Source organism: Manis javanica, chromosome 10 (genome assembly GCF_040802235.1).
Source record: "Manis javanica isolate MJ-LG chromosome 10, MJ_LKY, whole genome shotgun sequence".
Classification (NCBI taxonomy): domain Eukaryota; kingdom Metazoa; phylum Chordata; class Mammalia; order Pholidota; family Manidae; genus Manis; species Manis javanica.
In genome coordinates this window covers 111867320-111889113 of record NC_133165.1, presented here as the reverse complement: position 1 = coordinate 111889113, position 21794 = coordinate 111867320, and the positions used below count along the sequence as shown (strand labels likewise).

General features: G+C 38.2%; 1 protein-coding gene across 3 annotated transcripts in view; it reads left to right on the top strand.

Annotated features, from left to right (window-relative positions):
- Positions 1-21353, top strand: part of SLC25A17 (solute carrier family 25 member 17) — a 51019-nt gene extending 29666 nt beyond the window's left edge. For all 3 annotated transcript variants that reach the window (XM_037006898.2, XM_073213917.1, XM_073213918.1), the window contains 5 exons: positions 10023-10139; positions 11099-11244; positions 11333-11428; positions 12740-12822; positions 13674-21353. In XM_037006898.2, the coding sequence (XP_036862793.1) occupies positions 10023-10139; positions 11099-11244; positions 11333-11428; positions 12740-12822; positions 13674-13821 (590 nt within the window). In that variant the 3' untranslated portion in view covers positions 13822-21353. The remainder of the gene's footprint in view (positions 1-10022; positions 10140-11098; positions 11245-11332; positions 11429-12739; positions 12823-13673) is intronic.
- The last annotated feature ends 441 nt before the right edge of the window (positions 21354-21794 follow it).

Genomic DNA, 21794 nt, shown 5'->3' with positions numbered 1-21794 from the left:
TTTGTGAATTAGGGTTTTACTAAAGAGATGGAAAGAAAGTAGGTCTGTTTCCTCTGATTTTTTTTTGTTTATCCATTTTAATTCTGTAACTAAATCAATTTAAATGTTGCATGTTTAGTGTTAGTATTTTGTGGAATCACTTTTTGATATATTCTTTGAAAAATTACTAATTTGGGAACCACATAATCAAATAATGTAAAAGTCCATTTGAAATTAAAATTATTTGAGTGAAAAGTAGTTGTCAGGCCAGGAATATTCAGGTCCCCAAAGTTCTCCTCTTCACCTGTGTTTGGTTTGGTCTCTGAGCCTTTCTTCTAGGTAATAGTTTTAGGCTGAGTTTAATTAAATTTACTTGGATCAACTTTTTCTTTCTTAATTGTAATACAAATGACTTATTATATTATTAGTTTCAGGTATACAACATAATGGTTCAGCATTTGTATGTATTGTGAAATGATCATCCTAATAAATTTAGTTAACATCCATCACCCTATATAGTTACAAACTTTTTTTTCTTGTGGTGAGAACTTTGAAGGCCTACTCTTTTAGCAACTTTCAAATATGCAATCCAGTATCATTAATTATAGTTACCATGTTATACAATACACCCCCAGGACTTACTTAGAACTGGAAGTTTGTACCTTTTGACCCCTTCACATTCTACCCCTTGCCACTCTTCACACAGACTATAACACACAAAATTTCATTCTCTGAGGAAACAAATGAATAGTTCATTAATAGTAGGTAAATAACTCAGAATAGAAATCTGGGAGTCCTGATAGAGGATGCTGTCTCACCCTTCACGTCTGCTTGGTCACCACAAATTGTCGGTCTGTCTCTAAATATCTCTTGGATCCATTCCCTCTTCTCTGTATCCATAGCCATTTCCCAAAACCAAGTGCCATCATCTCTCACCTGAACCATTGCTCTATTCTGATCTCCTCGCCACTGAGGTCTTCCTCACTAACCCGCTTTGCATAGTCTTACTCAAGTAGCTTTTCTAGAAGAATAGATTTCAAACAGTGTCATAACTCAAAGAACTCAAATTTAGGGTTTGTTCACTTGAAAAAAAAATCAAATAGATCCAAGGTTATCCTGTTATGGAAGAAACCTTTTTTTACATAATTGAAATAAATGGCACTCTAGTATGATCTTTAGTACTTGAGATCAAGTATTTGTAACACCTTGATTTTAACACATTTTATATTTCATTTAAAAGGTTATGACTCACTGTCAGGGGTTAACTCATATGACTCACTGTCAGGGACTAACTCATGAAACAACTCATTCATGAAATACACAATGAAATCTTATCCTTTTTAATGTCTCATAACTGTTTATTTGCTCCATCAGACTTATAATTTTCCACCAGATACACACCAGCCCTTGTTGTTTTCTCTCACTATGTTCATTTCTTTTCTAATGCTAACACAATTTATATACAGTAAAGTACCCCATATGTAACACAGTTAGACTAGTACATAAGGCATATTGGTTCACTGATAGGAGTTTTGTGCTTTTTTTTCTTACTTAACCCATACCCATGATGCTTTTGCCTATCATAACAGATACAACTGACATAAATAGGTTTGATAAAAGACATAATTAACTCTTAGTAAGCCTAAAACCCTGTGGGATGGAAGTAGACAAGCATGGGCATACCAGATCATAGCCTGCTGACCACAGGTATTCAGTGTCATGTGGGCATCTGTCAGTATTTCTTAATGAAGGGAAAGAAGAACACAGGTTTATCTGGTATGTCCATTATGTGAAGCTAGTTAATAACATCTGATTCACTTATAATCCCTCACATTCATTGAAAAAATTGAAGTTTTCTTGAGTGTGTGAAAAAAGGGTGGAATTGCAATTGCATCAGCAGAGAGCTGATGGGGTCTGTGTTATTTGTGAGCATCATCTGTGTACATGTCTTGTCAGAGAGGTGGTTTTAAACTGCTATTCTGAAACCTAAGCCTGTTTGTATTTTCTGATTTGGCTTCAAACCCTTCAATGTCTGCTGCTTGCTTATAGCGTAAAGTCATGGTGCCCCCAGCATATGAGGCCCGCACGGTACACTGTATATGTATCTACAGGGTAAGAGCCTAATGTCCAAGATCCATTGTGATGATGCTTTTCTCTCTGGATTACTGTTCCATTCTCTCTTGCAAGCCGTGATTCTTTGACTGTACCAAGCCATTCAGTAACTCCACTCTTGTACTTCTACTGTTTGTCTAAAATATTCTGTATATTTTATTGCCTATCTGAAACAGTCTTACTGCTCTTTTCATTTTACTAATTCCTATTCTTCCTTTTATTTTCAGTTCAAATTACCTCCTCTTAGGGAGTCTTCCCCATTTTGTTTATCCCCCACCCCCAGGTTTCATTCTAGGTTAGGTGCCCATCCTCTGTTTAATAACAGGGTATATACCTCTGTCTAAGTGCCTGCTCTACTGTATAATAATAGCTTGCATATTTGTCTTTATTTTTTACTAGACAGTGAACCCCTTAAAGGCAGAGATTACCTTTTGTTCTATATCCCCACTGTTTTAACACAGTGCCTAATACATAGAATGTGCTGATTAAATGTTGAACAAATGAATTACATTTAAAGGACTGTGCCTCCTGTAATCTCCATTTTACTAAGTGGCAATTCCAGTCTTCTAGTTGCCCTACCAAAAATCTTGAATTTATCCTCTCTCTCTCTCTGACCCCATCTCCAGTTTATAAGCAAATTCTGTTGCCTCTTTCTCCATATGGTATCCAGAATTCAACCACTTGCCTCCACCAGCACCTGAATCCAAACCCCATCAAGTCGTGCCCGGATTACCATCAGAGCTTCCTAACTGAAGACCTGCGTCCTTCTCCCCCTTCAGTCTGTATTCAACGCAGCAGTCACTGTGATCACGTCAAAACATACACGAGAGCATATTGCGTTTCTGTTCGGAGCCCTCTGGTTCCTTTCTGTTTCATTCTGAGTGAAAGCCAAAGCCCTTGCCTTGTGTGACAAAGCCCTGTGTGGCCCGGCCCTCCTGTTATCCTGCCGCAGCCACACTGGCCTCTTCTGCCCTGGGAACACTCCTGGCATGCTTCTGCCTCAGGGCCATTGTGCCTACTCTGTCCTCTGGCTGCTAACTGCATGGTTCACTCCCCCGCCTTCTTTAAGGTCTTTCCCTAAATGGCCACAGTGTCTAAAATAGTGTCCCGAGGAGCCAAGATGGTGGCATGAGTAAGGCAGCAGAAATCTCTTCCCAAAACCATATATATTTTTGAAAATACAACAAATACAACTATTCCTAAAAGAGAGACCAGAAGATACAGTACAATAGCCAGGCTACATCTACACCTGCGAGAAACCAGTGCCTCACAAAGGGGGTAAGATACAAGCCGCAGCCCTGCGGGACCTGAGTGCACCCCCCACCCCAGCTCCCCAGGGGGAGGAGAGGAGTTGGAGCGGGGAGGGAGTGGGAGCCCAGGACTGCTAAATACCCAGCCCTAGTCATCTGCACCGGGAGCACAGACACACAGTGTGTGGGGTGCTGGATACTAGGGAAACGCAGCAGTAAAACCTGCAAGCAGGTTCCCACAGCCAGCACCCCGGGAGAAAAGAAACGTGAGTAATTTTTGAAAGTCTTAAAGGGACAGGAGCCTCACAGCTGGACGGAAACATCCTGGCACACTCAGCCCAGCAGCTGGGAAACCCAGGGAACTCCAGGCGCCCTAAACCCCTGGGCGGCAATGCAGTTCTGAGGCCCCTCACATTGATAAACAGCCTCCTGCCTGTTCCTCCTCCGGTGCGGCCCCGTCATAGTGGATCAGCAGCCTGAGACCGGCCATGCCCACAGCAGCCGCACAGAGCCTCCTCCACAGCCTCCCAGGCCAGACTCAGAGACCCCATCGGTGCACAGCTGCCCAGCACAAGCCACTGAGGGTTGCTGTTCTCAAAGGAAGGGAAGGCAACAGGCAAGCAGGAAGGGACTTTATTCTCCCAGCTGACACACATGCCAACTGCCTATGACTACGTCTATTGCCATGAAAAGGCAGAAGAATTTGATACAGACAAGAATAACCCAGACATCCCTGAGAGGGAACCTGGGGAGATAGATTTAACCAATCTTCCTGAAAAAGAATTCAAAATAAAGGTCATAACCATGCTGATGGACCTGCAGAGAAATATGCAAGAGCTAAGGGATAAAGTTGGGAGGGAGAATACAGAAATAAAACAATCTCTGGAAGGACTTAAAAGCAGAATGGACGAGGTGCAAGAGACCGTTAATGGAATAGAAATCAGAGAACAGCAACGCAGAGAAGCTGATGCAGAGAGAGATAAAAGGATCTGCAGGAATGAAAGAATATTAAGAGAACTGTGTGACCAATCCAAATGGAACAATATCCACATTATAGGGATACCAGAAGAAGAGAGAGAGAAAGGGATGAAAGTATATTTGAAGAAATAATTGCTGAAAACTTCCCCAAATTGGGGGAGGAAATAGTCTCTCAGCCCACAGAAATCCCAACAGAAGGGACCCAAGGAGGACAACACCAAGACATAATAATTAAAATGGCAAAGATGAAGGACAAGGATAGAGTACTAAAGGCAGCCAGAGAGAGAAAAAAGGTTACCTACAAAGGAAAACCCATCAGGCTATCATCAAACTTCTCAACAGAAACCTTACAGGCCAGAAGAGAATGGCATGATATATTTAATGCAATGAAACAGAAGGGCCTTGAACCAAGGATACTGTATCCAGCACGATTATCATTTAAATATGAAGGAGGGATTAAACAATTCCCAGACAAGCGAAAGTTGAGGGAATTTGCCTCCCACAAACCACCTCTACAGGGTATTTTAGAGGGACTGTTCTAGATGGGAGCACTCCTAAGGCTAAATAGATGTCACCAGAGAAAATAAAATCACAGCAAAGAAAGCAGACCAACCAAATACTAACTAAAGACAAAAAATAAAACCAGCTGTCCACAAAAGCAGTCAAGGGAAACACTTGAGTACAGAATAAAATACCAATCATATAAAGAGTGGAGGAGGCAGAATAAGAAGGGAGAGAAATAATCAGACTCTGTTTATAATTGCATAATAAGTAAGTTAAAGTTAAACGGTTAGATAGTAAAGAAACTAACCTTGAACCTTTGGTAACCACAAATTCAAAGCCTGCAATGGCAATAAGTACATACCTTTCAGTAATCACCCTAAATGTAAATGGACTGAATGCACCAATCAAAAGACACAGTGTAATAGAATGGATAAAAAAGCAAGACCCATCTATATGCTGCTTACAAGAGACTCACCTCAAACCCAAAGACATGCACAGACTAAAAGTCAAGGGATGGAAAAAGATATTTCATGCAAACAAGAGGGAGGAAAAAGCAGGTGTTGCAGTACTAGTATCAGACAAAATAGACTTCAAACTAAAGAAAGTAACGAGATAAAAAAGGACACTACATAAGGATAAAGGGGTCAGTCCAACAAGAGGATATAACCTTTATAAATATATGGGCACCCAATACAGGAGCACTAACATATGTGAAACAAATACTAACAGAATTAAAGGAGGAAATAGAATACAATGCATTCATTCTAGGAGACTTCAACACACTACTCACTCCAAAGGACAGATCCACCAGACAGAAAATAAGTAAGGACACAGAGGCACTGAACAACACACTAGAACAGATGGACCTAATAGACATCTATAGAACTCTACACCCAAAAGCAGCAGGATACACATTCTTCTCAAGTGCACATGGAACATTCTCCAGAATAGACCACATACTAGGCCACAAAAAGAGCCTTAGTAAATTCAAAAAGATTGAAATCCTACCAACCAACTTCTCAGACCACAAAGGTATAAAAGCAGAACTAAATTGTACAAAGAAAGCAAAAGGGCTCACAAACACATGGAAGCTTAACAACATGCTACTAAATAATCAATGGATCAACAACCAAATTAAAATAAAGATCAAGCAATATATGGAAACAAATTACAACAACAACACACAAAGCCCCAACATCTATGGGATGCAGCAAAAGCAGTTTTAAGAGGAAAGTATATAGCAATCCAGGCATATTTAAAGATGAACAATCCCAAATGAATAGTCTAAAGTCACAATTATCAAAATTGGAAAAAGAAGAACAAATAAGGCATAAAGTCAGCAGAAGGAGGGACATAATAAAGATCAGAGAAGAAATAAATAAAATTGAGAAGAATAAAGCAATAGAAAAAAATCAATGAAACCAATAGTTGGTTCTTTGAAAAAATAAAATAGTGTCCCTACCCCCAATACCTCTAGCCTCTTTCTCTGCTTAAATTTTCTCTTTAACCTTTGTCTTCTAACATACCATTGAAATGTAGATTTCACTAGGACAGGGATTTTCTTTTTTATTTACTGCTCTAGAATCAGCATGTATAACAGGGCTTATCACATATTAGACACACAATATATATTTGATGACCAGACCGTGGATGAATGGCTTGTGGAAGAGGGACTGTACTTGTTATGTATTACCGAAAGGAATTGGGCCAGGATCATGGTACATTTGCTTATCTGAAAGTATACGTAAAGCCATTTCAGAATCGCTAAATCATACCTCAGGTAAAAAACGTCTGCTAGCTAATTTCTTATGTTTCTAGTTGCTTTAAGAAAGTGGATTTAATAGCAATAAAAATAAAATTTCTAACAGCTCTTGGACAAAATAGGCCATTGGGGTGAGTGTAAATTTCTGCCTTTTGAGACTTACCAAATAAAGTGAATAATCACCTAGTGACTGGATTAGATCAGTGGTTCTCAACTGAGACTGATTTGACCCATGAGAACATCTGGCCATGTCTGGAGACATTTCTGGTTGTCACAACTGGAGGTGCTACTGGCATCTAGTGGGTGGAGGCCAGGGAAATGGCTAAACATCCTACACAGTCTGTATTCCCTCACCCCAAACAATTTCCAGCCCAAATGTCAGTAGTGTCACACCTGAGAGATCCAAGGGCAAATGAATTTTACAGTCCTTTGTAGTTGCCAGATTCCCTGATGATAGGTCCTCTCTCGGCATACTTAGGCATTCTTAAAATAATTAGAACAGCCTTTTCTCTTCCTGCTGTGAGTCCTCTCGTTGTATTATAATCACTATAGAAATGAGTTTCATTATTTCCAAGGAGAGCTAAAAGCAGTATTATTGTTCCTCAAATTCTGCTTGAAACTTAGAAATTTATTATTACTTACTGTACTTTTACAGAAAAAAGTCATATAGCTTGATACCCTGAGGAAGGATTTGGGAACAGAACTTACAGATAACTTAAATGAAGAAGATAAATGCCATTTTCATGAAACGGGTTTTTACCAGTAACTGTTTTTGAATGCCGAATGGTGTTATAATTGTTGTGACAGGTCATTTCTTGCCCTTCAGCCTTAAATCTGGTAAGGCATTTTGTTCTTGTTGTGTATCAAATTGCATTCCTTTGTAAGGAGCCAAATGGTTAGATTCTAGCCTTGATCTGCCATTTCCTTCTATCAGTGGTCATTATGCATACTTCCCAGAAATGCGTACCTAGTTAGCATCCTCATGTCTGTTTTCTCTCCTTAATAAAGGAGACTCACTACTGTTAAAACTATCTGTTTTCAAGATTTCAGAAGCAAATAGCTATGTTGCAATTATCTATTGAATCAATGAAAAATGTTAGTGCATGTGTTCAGTTACTGTTCTTCATCTCTTAATTTTGGTTTTTTCCTTGTAAATGATTTTTACCAAAAAAAGAAAGTAGAATTATTTGAATTGGTAGAAAAACAATCTTCTGTCATGAAACAGGTAAAGTATTGGTATGCCCATCTTAGAGCTGTAGATGTGTGACAGTTGTCACAGCTTGGAACTAGAAGAATTTTCTACACAGGCTCATAAATAAGCAACATTCTTTATCCTTCAGCCATATCCGTGGTGCATTAGTAAGAATTGGAGTTGCTCATCATGACTGTTTGTAGCTTGTTTTTCTTTCGTGGAATTCTGTCCTTTGCTTGATTATATAAGTCAGAAGTTTTAAGTAAAGTTTTGAATCCACAAATACTTTGAGTGTCTATTCCCAGAACTCTTCCCAGAACTCATAAAATTGTAGTGATTAAAACCTCTTCATTTATTTTGGCATAAAGGATGAACAAAGTACTTGAATTCCTCAGATAAAAAGCTTTGAAATACAAAATGTTTTTATGAGGACTTTATGTTCTCTTCTTTAAATGATGTAGTGCATTTTTGTACTTGAGAGTATCCTTGAATCCTCTCAGCCTTCTGCTCATGTTAATAATGGAAATGTGAAAGCAAAATTTTAAATAACTTTAAAATTTTAATCTTAGCTGCATTGCCTCTGAAGGGTTTTGTATGTGCCTACCTCTTGAATAGAACATGAAGGGAATTTTTGTTTCTAAAAAATTTGTATGATGAGCTACCTATTTCATTTGTTTAGAGAGGTATGTATACCATACCTGTCTACAGTATCCATGGAAGCTTGTGATTTCTGGCTCTGAGATCTCCTCTTCATCTTAAAAAAAGTGCACTAGACTGCTCACTAGCACTTGCTAGTCTGATTTTTCTGGCTATTGATTTTTCTGTTAAGTGATGTGTGCATTGCATTAAACAGGAGAGCACATCATGAAGTCTGGGCAAATGGATGTATTAATGTTCTTCTATCTCCACCTCGTAGGCACTGGCTCTTTTTAAAAATGAGACTGAATGAGTCTCCAGCTAAGACTTTGTCAGATTATGATCAATGCCTCAAGTGACAATATATGAATTATATTGGGTCATAACTGAAGATGACTCCTTGGTGTTATGTGACTATAAAAATATAACAAATACAATTCATAAACTTATTTGATGTCTTTTATTTTGAGAAATGTGTTCTCATAATGCTCCAAAGAGATAGGTAACAAAATACCCTGTATGCAACAAATGAAAAAACAGAATTCGAATTCTTGGCTGTCTCACCAAGCTTACCCTGGTTAGATTGTGTTTTCTGTATAGTATGTTTTGAGATTCCTTAAATCAAAACATTCTTTCTTCTATTATGCTTAAATGACCTTTAGAAAAGATTTCTCTTCCTTGAGATTATGCCTCTTGGTTCCTCAGAGCACTGCTAGAGCCAGTGTATGGTTGTTTGCCAAGCGTGGTCATTGGCTCATTGGTTCAGTATTTATTTAAGAAATAGAAAGTATATACAATGTGTCAGGCACTTTGTTACAACTCTATCTGGTTTGTTTGTTTGTTTTAATCATTTCAGGAATGGTGAATATTTTAATCTCTCAAGATGGTGTTAAATTGGGATCATGTGTTTTCAAAAAAAGAAGCACCTGGCTCATTGTATTGTTCCACTCTGAGGCAACCTTGGGGGCCAAGATCCCCATCCTTAAACCTGTAAGGATCACAGTTCTTGTGAAGCTGCCTCATGTTTTGTGACAGTCCATAACTACTGCTCACTGCCTGCCTATCCTAATCTCTACATGATGAGGAACTCTTCTAGGGGCCTCTTGTCCCTGTTGAAGCACTTTCAAATGTCACCACTTTCTCCCACCTCTCACCCTTTGTACCAGATCCATACTCACCTAAAACCATGTGAACCACCTACATGAGAGTTATAAATTGTGTTTAATGTGGTAATGTTGTGGGCTTAGCCTGTGATCAACAGCCACTTCCCCTCTCTTAAAGCTATTAAAACTACATCAGAATTGCTACTTTGGATGCTATGCAAGTTGACAAATAGTTTGCCTCCTTTTATACAAATGAGGAAACTCATTACTCTTCTCGTGTGAAGATGTACTGCTGCCAGCCATTTTGCTGTCATCAAGGCTTCCGAATTGCTTCTAACAGTAGTGGCTTATGTTGTGTATCCTGTCACAGAGAGACACTTACCTCAGGTCTCCTAGTAGGTCAGTGGCAGGAGTATAAACAGAACATTGCTATATTAATATAAGACCACAAAGCTTTAAAGGTTACATTTTGCTTTTCCTTTGTCTCTCCCTCTTTCTTTTTAAAGGAGTGGTGAATGTGTTGCTGACAACTCCACTCTGGGTGGTAAACACCAGACTGAAGCTGCAGGGGGCAAAATTTAGGAATGAAGACATTGTACCAACCAACTACAAAGGAATTATTGGTAAGTGTCTCCTGCATGAATTCCTATATAAGAGGTTTCTTTTCTGGAGTTTATTACCATGGTACTGCCACATCTCAGACAACCTCAGATCTCAATGCCTAACAGTAAGAATCTGCTCAGCTGACGTGTCTATGGGTTGACAAGGATTTGACTCATCTAGGCTGAGCCAGTCTGGGAGTCTTGGCTCCACATGTCTCTCATCCTTTTCCTGGGACCAACCTGAGCTTATTCTTCTCTTGGTCGTGGCAGAAGCACAGGTGGACATGCCCCATTGTACAGCATATTTCAAGCCCCTGTTTGCATCTTGTCTGCTAACATCCTCTTAGCTAAAGTACATCCCATGGCCTAGCCCAAGGACAAGGGCTAGAGAAATGTACTGTTCCCATGGAGTGTAGGTGGGAAGGGGTGAATATTTCTAAAGAACAGTCTATGTTTTTTTCCTAGGGTTATCTTTGGACAAAGATACTAGGTAGCACCTGATATTTTTGAGCTTACTAGTACTACATTGCCAGATTCCCTTTTCTCATGTTTCCATCTTTGTAATGAGAAAAATTGTTTTATTAGAAGTTGAATCCTATTTATTGGACTCTAGGGAAGTATCTTATCTTTTGTTGTACTGGACTTTGTCGTGAAACACAAAAGTACCAGTTCACAGTTCTCTGTGACACAGAGTTCCCGGGAGTGGAAGTCATCACTTAGGAAAACTTAACATTCTAACCCCGGATTGTCAGGAAGAATTGCCAGTGATTGAAGGTGGTTTCTCAATAACTTGGTGACTGCCAGTGTCTGATGATTATCGGAAAGTAGTTAACTGATGAATTTGTCCCGAAAATATCACTGCAAGAAGGAAACCTGGATAGAACCAAGTGTGGTTTGTGTTCTGGGTACATCTGAACAGAATTCATGTTGTCTTCTCTAGTTAGGGGATTGTCATCAAAAGTCCTTGATTTCTTTCTTAGATGCTTTTCACCAAATCATTCGAGATGAAGGAATCTTGGCTTTATGGAATGGCACGTTTCCTTCCTTGCTGTTGGTCTTCAATCCTGCCATCCAGTTCATGTTCTATGAAGGTTTAAAACGGCAGCTTTTAAAGAAACGAATGAAGGTAACTCCTGATTTTGAAAGCAGCAAATAAAAATCTCTGACACTTTCTTGTTTGGATTGATGTAGTTGGTTCTTTCTTTTCTTGCCAGCTTTCTTCTGTGGATGTGTTCATCATTGGTGCAGTAGCCAAGGCAATTGCTACCACAGTCACCTATCCCATGCAGACAGTACAGTCAATTCTGAGGGTGAGTCCTGGGGTTCTCCCTGCATGTGGTCAAACAGCTTTCTAAAATACATGGTTCCTCGGTTTAAGGCAATGTTAATATAGCAATAAACATTCACTATCTATTTTTCCATTTGTTTGATATTTTCCTAACCAGGCTGGCTCTCAGTTGGGTTCCCATTTGATTTGGAATAAAGTTTAGATTTGCAATTTCCTAGGTAATGTAGAGTCTCAGAAAACCCAAAAATGAAGGAAGATTCTTTAAGGACTTTAGAAATGTGTAAGTTCGCTTCCTTCTCATTCTAGTTGATTTGCTTAGGTATTATTCTTTGCAAAAGCAGAGGTTGATTCCTTTAGTTCATTCAGAAGGTATTAATGTTTAGTTTTTCTGAAGCACTTTCAAATTTCTGCTTTTTTCATTCGGCTATTCACTCATTGAAATCTTCATTAAGCACACCCAGCCATGTGAGGAGCAGTCTAGGGGGAGGGAGTATGGTGTGCCAAGAGCTTGGTGACTCCTAGGAACAGATTGGAGGCCACTATGGTGGGAGGGTGCCTAGGAATGTGATTAGAAATGCAGCAAGGTAGGCTGTAGGTGAGGATTCTAGATTTTACTCTTACTGCAGTGGAAAGCCTTTGAGAGGATTTAAACTAAGGTGTGATTTTGCAATTTGAGATTACTGTGGCAAATTGGTCTGAAGGCTCAGAGAAACGAAGAGGGGCAACCAGGTAGGAGACCAATACAAGTGAGAAGTGATGGTAGCCTAGACTAAGGCAGTAACAGTAGAGAGAAGATGCAGAGAAAACATTCAGAGGACTTACTGATGGACAGAATGGGGATGATAGTTACTTCAGTTAAAAAAATTACCTTGTGCTAAAAGGATTTTTACTAATATACGGATTTAAAATTGGTATTTAATATAAAGGAATTCAATAGTATCCAGTTAAATGTATTTGACACTTATATTGTAAACATATAATGTGAAGAATGTAGACTGCAGTGGTCCTAATTGGTTAGTGTTTATTAGAACTTCTTAAAGAACTGGAAGTTAAGCCAGGCCATCGGTATCTAAATCTCCATTGTGGGCATGTTTACTTTCTTTTGAGATAGAATTTTCCCCAGAGGTCCTTGAAAAATGGAAATTCTCATGCTTGTTTCATTGAAAAAATACTCCTTATGAATGAAATATTATTATTATTAATGAAATCTCCATACTAATGTGGTATTTTTATTACCACATGCTGTAAGACATTGCTCCAAGATAATTTCTGCAGGAGAAATCAAGATAAAGCAGTAATAAATAGTAATTATTTTTATTTTCTTCTTCCCTAGTTTGGACGTCACAGACTAAATCCAGAAAACAGAACACTGGGGAGTCTTCGGAATGTTCTCTATCTTCTTCACCAACGAATAAAGTGAGCTTTGTGCAGGCTTCACATTCTGTCCTCTTGCAACAGCCGTCTTTTCCAGGGAGGACTGGATTTGCTGCATTTGTGCTACTGCCTTGGCAGTAGCAGCCTACCAACCTCTCCCTTGTGTTCTATGCTCACCTTGCATTTTAGGGGCTTAGTGCGTATGACAACATGTGGGGACATTATGGAAAAGCTCAAGCCCTTATTCTTTGTTACTCAACAAACATGCAGAACTTTCGAAAGGGAATGCTCCAGTGATTTAATAGAGAGACTACTCTGCCTGAGTGGTGTTTCCATCAGTGGCATTCCCTCGACCTCTCTCTGGTAGACAGAGAGAAGCAGATACAGGGCAGTAGTCAGAGTGAGCAAGGAGGGGGGTATAGAAAGAGTAGTAACGATTGTTATCATAACGATGATGACGATGATGATGCAAAGAGTAGCTTAACCTAACGCTGTATCACAGTGCCTGCATCACTCACCTGCTTCCTGTCGTCATAGGCATTTTATCACCTCACATCATCACAAGAAAGCTGAGTGCAGTACAATAAGATGTTCTGAGGGAGATACCACATTCACATGACTTCTATTACAGTAAATTGCTATAGTTTTTCTATTTTATTGTTATTGTCAATCTCTTTCTGTGCCTAATTTGTAAATTAAACTTTATTATAGGCATGTCTGTGTAGGAAAAAACAGTATATAGTGTTGGGTACTATCCGTGGTTTCAGGCATCCACTGGGGTTCTTGGAACATATGCCCCACAGGTAAGCAGAGACTACAGTAGCATGTTTCTTTGATGCAGGAATTGACTCTAATAAAGAAAACTTTTTTTTTTCAAACCTCTGTCCCTTCAGGCGTTTTGGAATAATGGGACTCTACAAAGGCCTTGAAGCCAAACTGCTGCAGACAGTCCTTACTGCTGCACTCATGTTCCTTGTTTATGAGAAACTGACGGCGGCTACCTTCACGGTTATGGGGCTGAAGAGTGCACGCAAGCACTGAGACACCTAACGTGGCAGACAGAACAGTGCTCGAGATGGGGCTCCTTCTGTGCAAAGAGAAGTGATTATCCCCTTACTCTCGCTACTTCCACCGTGAATTTTATCCTTATTTGCTTGAAAAACATCTAAGGGTAAATGGGGAATGTAGCCAGCTGGACCTATTGCCAACTTAATTTTTATGATGGTGGTTAGAATTTTGTGGGGGAGGTTGAACTAATGGTCATATGAAAAGAAACATTGAAAACCTAAAAAAATGAAAGTTTGTGGAGGTTTACTGGTTTTCTTAAGGGGAATGGGCTATCGCTCCCGGGTGTAATCTTTTCCAGTTAAACTCTTCCACTTCCAGCTGTTCCCTTTCTCCGCACCCTCCCTCAGCTTCTAGGACAAATTTAATACCCTGTGATTCTCCTCATATACTTTTGTATGTCTTAATCTTGGTATAAACTATTTGTAAACATCACTTATTCATTAGTATTTGACATAATTAAAAATTATTTATTTTTAATCAACCCTTTCATTATACAGGCTTTAAGTTTTATGTTCATCTATACAAGCTCCAATCAAGTCTAAGCCCTAATAAATTGTAAGCTCAAAAGACCTTCTTAAAAGTTGCCCTTGATTAAGGTATTACATTAGGTTTACAACCAGCTGGTAAAAATCACAGAAAAGGGAGAAGGAGCGCATACCTTGTTTAGGCTCTGAAATACTATCTCCCTTTACAGACTTGGTGGAGGCTCTGTATTTTCAGAATTAACATTCGGTTGAGATTATTTCTATTTGGAAACATTCTGTAGAGCCCTGCTGCTCAAAGTGTGTTACACCCAGCAGGGGCACTGGCATTACCTGGGGGCTCATTGCACATGCAGTCGCAGACCTTCTGAATCATATACTGCATTTTAACAAGATCCCCAGGTGATTCATATGCACATTAAAGTTTGAGACCTTAGAGCCCCTGACACAACAGAGGTCTGATTGGTTTCATTACAGAAGCTAAGACAAAGACTTTTCTCAAAGGGAAGATAGACTGATGTACTAAAACAACCTCTGAAAAAATGAGGCATCCTGTGTCATCATTTACTTTCACCTCAGAGCATGTGGCACGGGTGGTAGGACTTCTATGAAGAAGTTAGGAGTAGCTTCAGATCTCAAGCTACTCAAGAAGCAAACTCTCTTGACATTCGTAGAACAGCTCTTTGGGTTCCTGTGACTTAGTTTTTGTCCCTATAACAAAGTGACAAGTTTTCACTTAAGTCTAACTCAATCAGAGTCAGACAGAGTAATAATAATGAAGTTTCTCTCACTCCAAAATATAGTTCTGTTTCAAGAATAGAAATTTCTCTTATTTCCTCTGGTCTCTGTGGTAATGTCAACATACATGATTATCAAACTAATAATAATTGAAAGATTCTCGTGTTCTAGAAAACAAGGATTAGGAGCAGCCAATAATCTGGGCACTAGACTGAACACCTGTGCCCTGTTGAAGATAGAGAATTGGCCCCACTACTACTTTTTATTTTACTTTAAGTTTTGTGTGTGTGTGATGGGACTTGGGTGGGAGGTACAAAACTGATTTTGGTTTTTGTATAGGAGAAGAATGATCATAAAGGTGCTGTGTGCACTTTTGTTGTTTTAATTATGCAGTTCACTTTGGAACTTGAATTTTGAGCTCAGGGTATTATGGGTTGGTGTGTTAGAATAATTGCCAAGTCAGATTACATAGTTAAATTAGGTGTTTTGATGTGAGAACGTATCTGATGCTGCTTTTTTCTCACTTTATGAGGGAACAATTTAATATTGAGGTTTTATGCCCCCTCTGGAAGCTTACAGGCTCACTAGCTGAAGCTAGGTAATGACTCACCCAGTTTTGTAATCCTTGATTAATAAGTTATTTGAGAAAACTAAAGAGCTAAAGTCTATACCACGGAAATGGAAAATTTTTCCTTCTGATTCTTTGTGCAGTTTCTTTAGAATGTGAGAGTAAGAGCCTTAGAGATTATGTTAGTGTCACTGCAGTAGCAAATTTAATTTCTGTAAGTATTTAATCTGTGTTTTGAAGTAGATACTAATATTTCTACCCCATCTATTTTGCAATTAAGTTTGAAATGCATAAATAGGATTTACCATAAGAACATGAGTAGTGGGAGTTCAGATCGTCAGTTTTATTCCCAGCTCTGCCACTAACTAGCAGATGACATCATCTCCTCGTGCTTTAGCTTTTTGATAAGTGTAGATAATAATACTTGCTACCACTTCAGAGGACGTTTGAGAGCTAATGAGGTCAGCTAAATCCCTTTATGATAGTGGAAGAGGGAAGATCTAAGTGAAACTTGTGACCAGTGCATAGATTTATATAGTCAATTTCCCTTCTTAAAGCTTGTACACTTTCCTATTTTATAATCCCAATATCTTTGTGAAATAGGTAGGGACAAGTAACAATATCCCCCATTTAATTAACAAGGAAATTGAGACAGAAATATCAAATGACTTGCCTGGTTGGTTGGAGCCAAGACTAGTGTTGGGTTTCCTGCAGTCTAAGTAATAATGGAAACAATGGGTACTAGAATTAGACCCCAGTTCAACCCTATTCCTTATTAGCTATAGGAACAAAGCAATTACTGAACTTGGGTAAAATTCAGTTTCCTCATCTGTGAAATGGAGATGATGATAAACCTACTTCCCAGGGTAATTGTGAGGATTAAATGAGATTGTATACATAAATTGCTTAGCACAGTGCTTGCCACATGAGAAGACCTAGATAAATGTTAGCAACAACTATTATAATATTATTATTGATGAGGGATGTGGCAGTTTGAACAATATAACTATGGTTCAGTAGAAACCACTCTGAATTTTGAGCCAGACCTAGGTTCAGATTTTCATTCTATCATTTAACAGCCTTATGGCCACAGACAAGCCTCCTCACTTTTCTGAGTTTATGTCCTCATCTGTCCAACAGATTTTTTAATCTGAGGATTCTTTAATCCTCAAAACAGCCTTGTGAAGTAATCATTTCTATTGGACAGATGAATAGCCCATGACTGGCATAGTACATGACCTTTATATGTGCTTAATAAATGCTGGGGTTTTTTGTATTAAGATATAATTGACATCTAACATATTTTATATGTACAACATAATGATTCAATATATGTATATATTGCTAATTGATCACTACAATAAGTCTAGTTAGCATCTATCAAAATATCCATCAGCTGAATGCTGTTTGAACCAAGAAAATCAACTAGGTTTTACTTTGGGGCATTTGTTTTAATTGTGAACAATTCTGGGAACCTTTCAGTGTTATCTCCTCAGAAGAGAAGCCAAATCTAGTAATTTTATGTTTTATTGAGTATTCAAATTAAGCCCCCAAATGTTTACAAGTTGATCAGTAAAATATCAGCTGGTTCAGTAACAGAAGTTGAAGTCACATGGCTGAAGTAGTGTCTCATCTTGGCTCTTGGAAAAGAATAGTGACTTCATGGAGTCAATGCCACCCATCTAAGGAGAGCCCTCCCTCTGGGCAGGTGAATTACTTACCTGGCAGTGTTGAATGTCACCAGAATACCAAATATACATGAAAGCTCATTTATAGGATATTTATGTTTGTAGTAATAGTAAACATAGCTGGTTGTGACTCTGCAGGGGTTTTATATTGAGATATATTATAACATTATAGAATATATTGAGATAATATTTTACCATTATAGAAATGAAAGGACCTTGGGTTAATGCTAGTTTGTGGGGAATACTGGTAGCCCCTGAAAAGTATATTCAGTGAGACATAAGGGACAAGAAAAAAAGTTCTCCATGCCTGGGTGAGAGAAGACAAGAAAATTACAATTTAAAGACAGAAAGTGAAAAAGAAATTAGGAGATGGATATGTGGGTCTGGAGGAGGGAGGGTCACGGCACTGATACCTAGCCCAGTATTCAAAGAATACATGTCCAAAAATGTGTGACAGGTACATAAACTGGGCAGTGAACTGTGGAACCTATCAACTGAGGTCCAATCTGTAATGACATGGAAAGGAAAGGAAAACTCAGTTTGGAACTAATGAGAATGGGTAATAAAACTTCCATACATTGAGTGCCTACTAAATGCCAGGCATAGTTGATTTACGTACATCTTGATATCCTTGTAATAACTCTAAATATATAAGATTCATCCCCGTTAACAAATGAGGTAGTTGAGGCTTCAAGAGGGATGTATATGGCCACGTACCTAACAAAAGGGGGTCAGGATTTAAAATTTAGGCTGACTCTAGAACTTTCTATTCTGCTACACTACATCCCTCAGATGTCCTTAAAAGACTTCTCTTTTACAACCTAGAGGGTCGTATAATCGAAGATGTATGATTATTTCTGTAACGGACTATCTGTACTGGAATGTGAAGTCACAAGGCTCAAGAGAAACCTGTGGCTCCTATCCAAGGATGGCTCCTTGAATCCGTGCTGTTCCTTGCCTTAGTGCCTGTGTTTATGCTTTCATTTCTATAAGGTCAAGAATCTCTTTCTACCTTTCTTGGTAAATTCTGGCTCAGATCAGGCGTCAGCTCTTCCTGGGAGCCTTTCTGAGATTTTGCTCCCTCCCACCCACCCATCCCTAAAGACCTTTGTGTTCCTGCAATATTTTAGGCATATGTCTATCATCATACCTACTACTTTGTATTTTGAATTGCAGTAGTCCATCTGTATCTCTGTGTTCCCCTCAATACGGAGTTCTTTCAGGGCAGGAAATGAGTCTTTCTAGTTAGGTCACGGTAGGCACTCATTTGTTTCATAACTGTTTTTGGCTAAAGACAGTACTGACCTTTCTCCAATCAATACTGGTAATTAAGAGTTTACATGTTTTTAGAACTCTTGCACTCTGGTGTTTTCTTGGTTACTGATTACCATTTTTCAGATTTCCTTAATTAATTGACACTTTTTTGAAGTATATTTTACTAGTCAGCTGGCTCTTTTAAACTTTAAAGATTCATTATTTCTTTGCTTTAATTAGTCACCAAAATTGTCTACCTTAGTGATATCATTATCTAATTCTTTCGTGTGTACTTCATTTTTGTTTTGCTTTAGTTTCTGTAGATCCCATTGGCAGAGTAGTTGGCCAGCCATGGAGATGATTCCCTACGTGGGCATTGTATGGAAGGCCTTATTAAATTGCAATTTGGGAATAACATTCCATTTCTTAAAGAAGTCCTTTTTGTTTACCATATCCAAGCACTATAATTGCTGGGATTATCCAGATGCATAGTACTCACTCTTGCCCTCATGTAGTTCATTGTTCAGCATGGGAATCGGACAAAAACAACTTAGAATTCTACCCCTGGTAAGTTCTGATAAGAAACATAAATGGGGGTTGCTTTGGAAGTATGGAGGGGCCCAGCCCAACTCTCTCTTGGTCTAAGTGATCAGAAAGCAACATTTGGATCAAGAACACACCAAGTAGTAAGTAGAGGACCTTGCAAAGTAGAAAGAGGATGATGCTTCATTATTTGTACACTGGTTTGAGTTAGATCCAAAACCTAGATCTCTTGCGTTGAGTACATGTTGGCCTGAGCAGGAGGGAAGAGGTGATCAGGACCCGTCCTACTTACCGGTTTTATCTACAGTTAGACTTGGATCCAAAGAGAGAAGATACATTCCCTGTACTCTGCATGTTTAAAATCTAATTTTAAACTACTTTGAAAATTAGACGTAATAGGAATGTTCTGCCAGCAAGAGCAGTTTAGGCTTAACTGTGAATCTCTGTTAATGTCTAGACTTGGCACTTTATCTTGATCAATAAGGAACTGTTTACTTGGAAAATATTGCAGAGCCTAGTAGAGGCTAAAACTCTGGAGTACTTTAGCATGTGTTTGTTAGTATATTAAAAGTCATAAATACAGTGAAGACTTAAGGGAAATTTTAAAATAGAGTAAGTCCTCTTTATTTCTTTTTTAATTTACAGCTAGTTTATAGGTGTGACATTTGCAAATTTTTTTCTAACATTTTCATTTCCTTCTCTATTGTGAGATTTATTTTAATTACTTTTATTCTGTATAGATGGGGAAATTGAGACACAGATATGAATCAGGTCACAAAGCAAAGGATTAGGAGTCGAAAATGAATTCAAACCTCTTGATATTCTATCCAATAATCTTTTACTGGCTTGTACTGCTTGGAGATACCTGTACTTTCTATTTTGGCTTAAAGTTTTTCCTGTAACTCTTGTTTTTTCTTATAAAAATAATACAGTCATTGTAAAAATTACAGAAAATACAGAAAAGAATAAAGAGAATAAAGATACATTCCTATACATATGTGTGTAGAAATATATACCTATATTCCTACTGCCTAGAAATCACTGCTAATATTTCAGGCTATCTATTTTCAGATTTAATTGTATACATACTTAGCTATCTTTATAGAGGTTTTTTTTAATGAGATCAAACTATGTGTAATTTTGTGAATTTTCATTTCAAATATAATGTTGATATGTCATAATTTTAGTTACTTCATAGAATTGCATGGTGTGAATGTATTATTTAGTTGAACTCTTATTGATAGATTGTTTCCCATTTTTTGCCTTTAGAAATAATATAATTATAAAATTCTTAATATATGCATCTTTTTATACTTCCCTGATAATCTCTTTAAGAAAAATTTCCAAGAATCCAGTTATTGGGTCAAAAGGTATGCCTACTGTGGCATTATGTGTATTAAATTTAACCTTCATCCTGTCTATTCCTTTATGTTCCTTGTCACACTGGATTATGTAAATGCTTCATTTCTCTCTTCATCTCTGCTTTGGCAAGCCGCAGAAGAGCCCCACTCGAGTGTGATCGCGAAGAAGTGTACACCAGGGCCTGGACTTTTTTTTTTTCTTTTAATCTTTTATAAAGGTATTATTGATATACACTCTTATGAAAGTTTCACATGAAAAAGCAATGTGGTTACTACATTTACCCATATTATCAAGTCCCCACCCACACCCTTTGCAGTCACTGTCCATCAGTGTAGTAAGATGAGGGGCCTGGACTTTACGTGCTTTTTCTTTTAATTCTCTGAACAAGTCCTATGAACTACATAGTTAAATGAGGATTATCAAAAGTAAGTATTTTAGGAGTTAGAGCTAAAAATTAGATTTCTTCCAGCAGGTAGCTGAGATCATGAAATATCACATACTAAAGTATAATAATAACAAGCTACCATTTATTGAGCACCTAACTATGCACCAATTGCCGTGCTAGATACTTTTGTATATTATTTAGTCTTCCTGCAAAAGCTCCAAAGCCTGTGCGCTTTATACACTTCTCCCCTTCCAGCTTTGTTTCCAAGTTCACTTCTTAGCTCCCTCGCCTATGTTAGATGTCAAATTCTAGAGAGCAGGGACTTGTTAGTAATCCTTTTGTGAATTACCATGAAGGAGAGGTTACATTGGGTGCCTTTGTAGAAATGCTTTATGATTGTGATGGTTATGAAAACCATAGAAGACTTTTATAATTTATTTTGTTGACTTTTTATTTTATAAAAAAATCTCCTATTTGATAGAAAATGGCTTTTTTGTGTGCTTCTTATTTTTCATTTGCAGATGTGGAGAAACCTTAGGCCACCAGAGGGCATTGCAGTCAGCCTCAGCCTCCTATTATTTTCATTCTAAATCACTGCTGTCAAGAGATGCATAGTGAAATTTGTTCCCAATTAAATTTAAAAAAGAAGCATTTTTAGACTCAGTGAGCACCTATGAATAGGAAGTGTGGCTTGGACTTGGTGGAGCACTACCTTGAGGCACCCTTTTAATCTGTAAAAGCAAAAAATGGAGTAAGTAGTATTTTGCTGAAATTACTCTTCCACTTCATTTCTTCAAGCATATGCCTGAATTCTTAATTTGTTCTCCATAATTTATAATCTCTTAGTCAGATAATAAAGCCAGTTACTCTCAATATCAATAGAAATTGAAGTCAGAGAAACAAAGGACACAGTTTTTGGCCAGTAG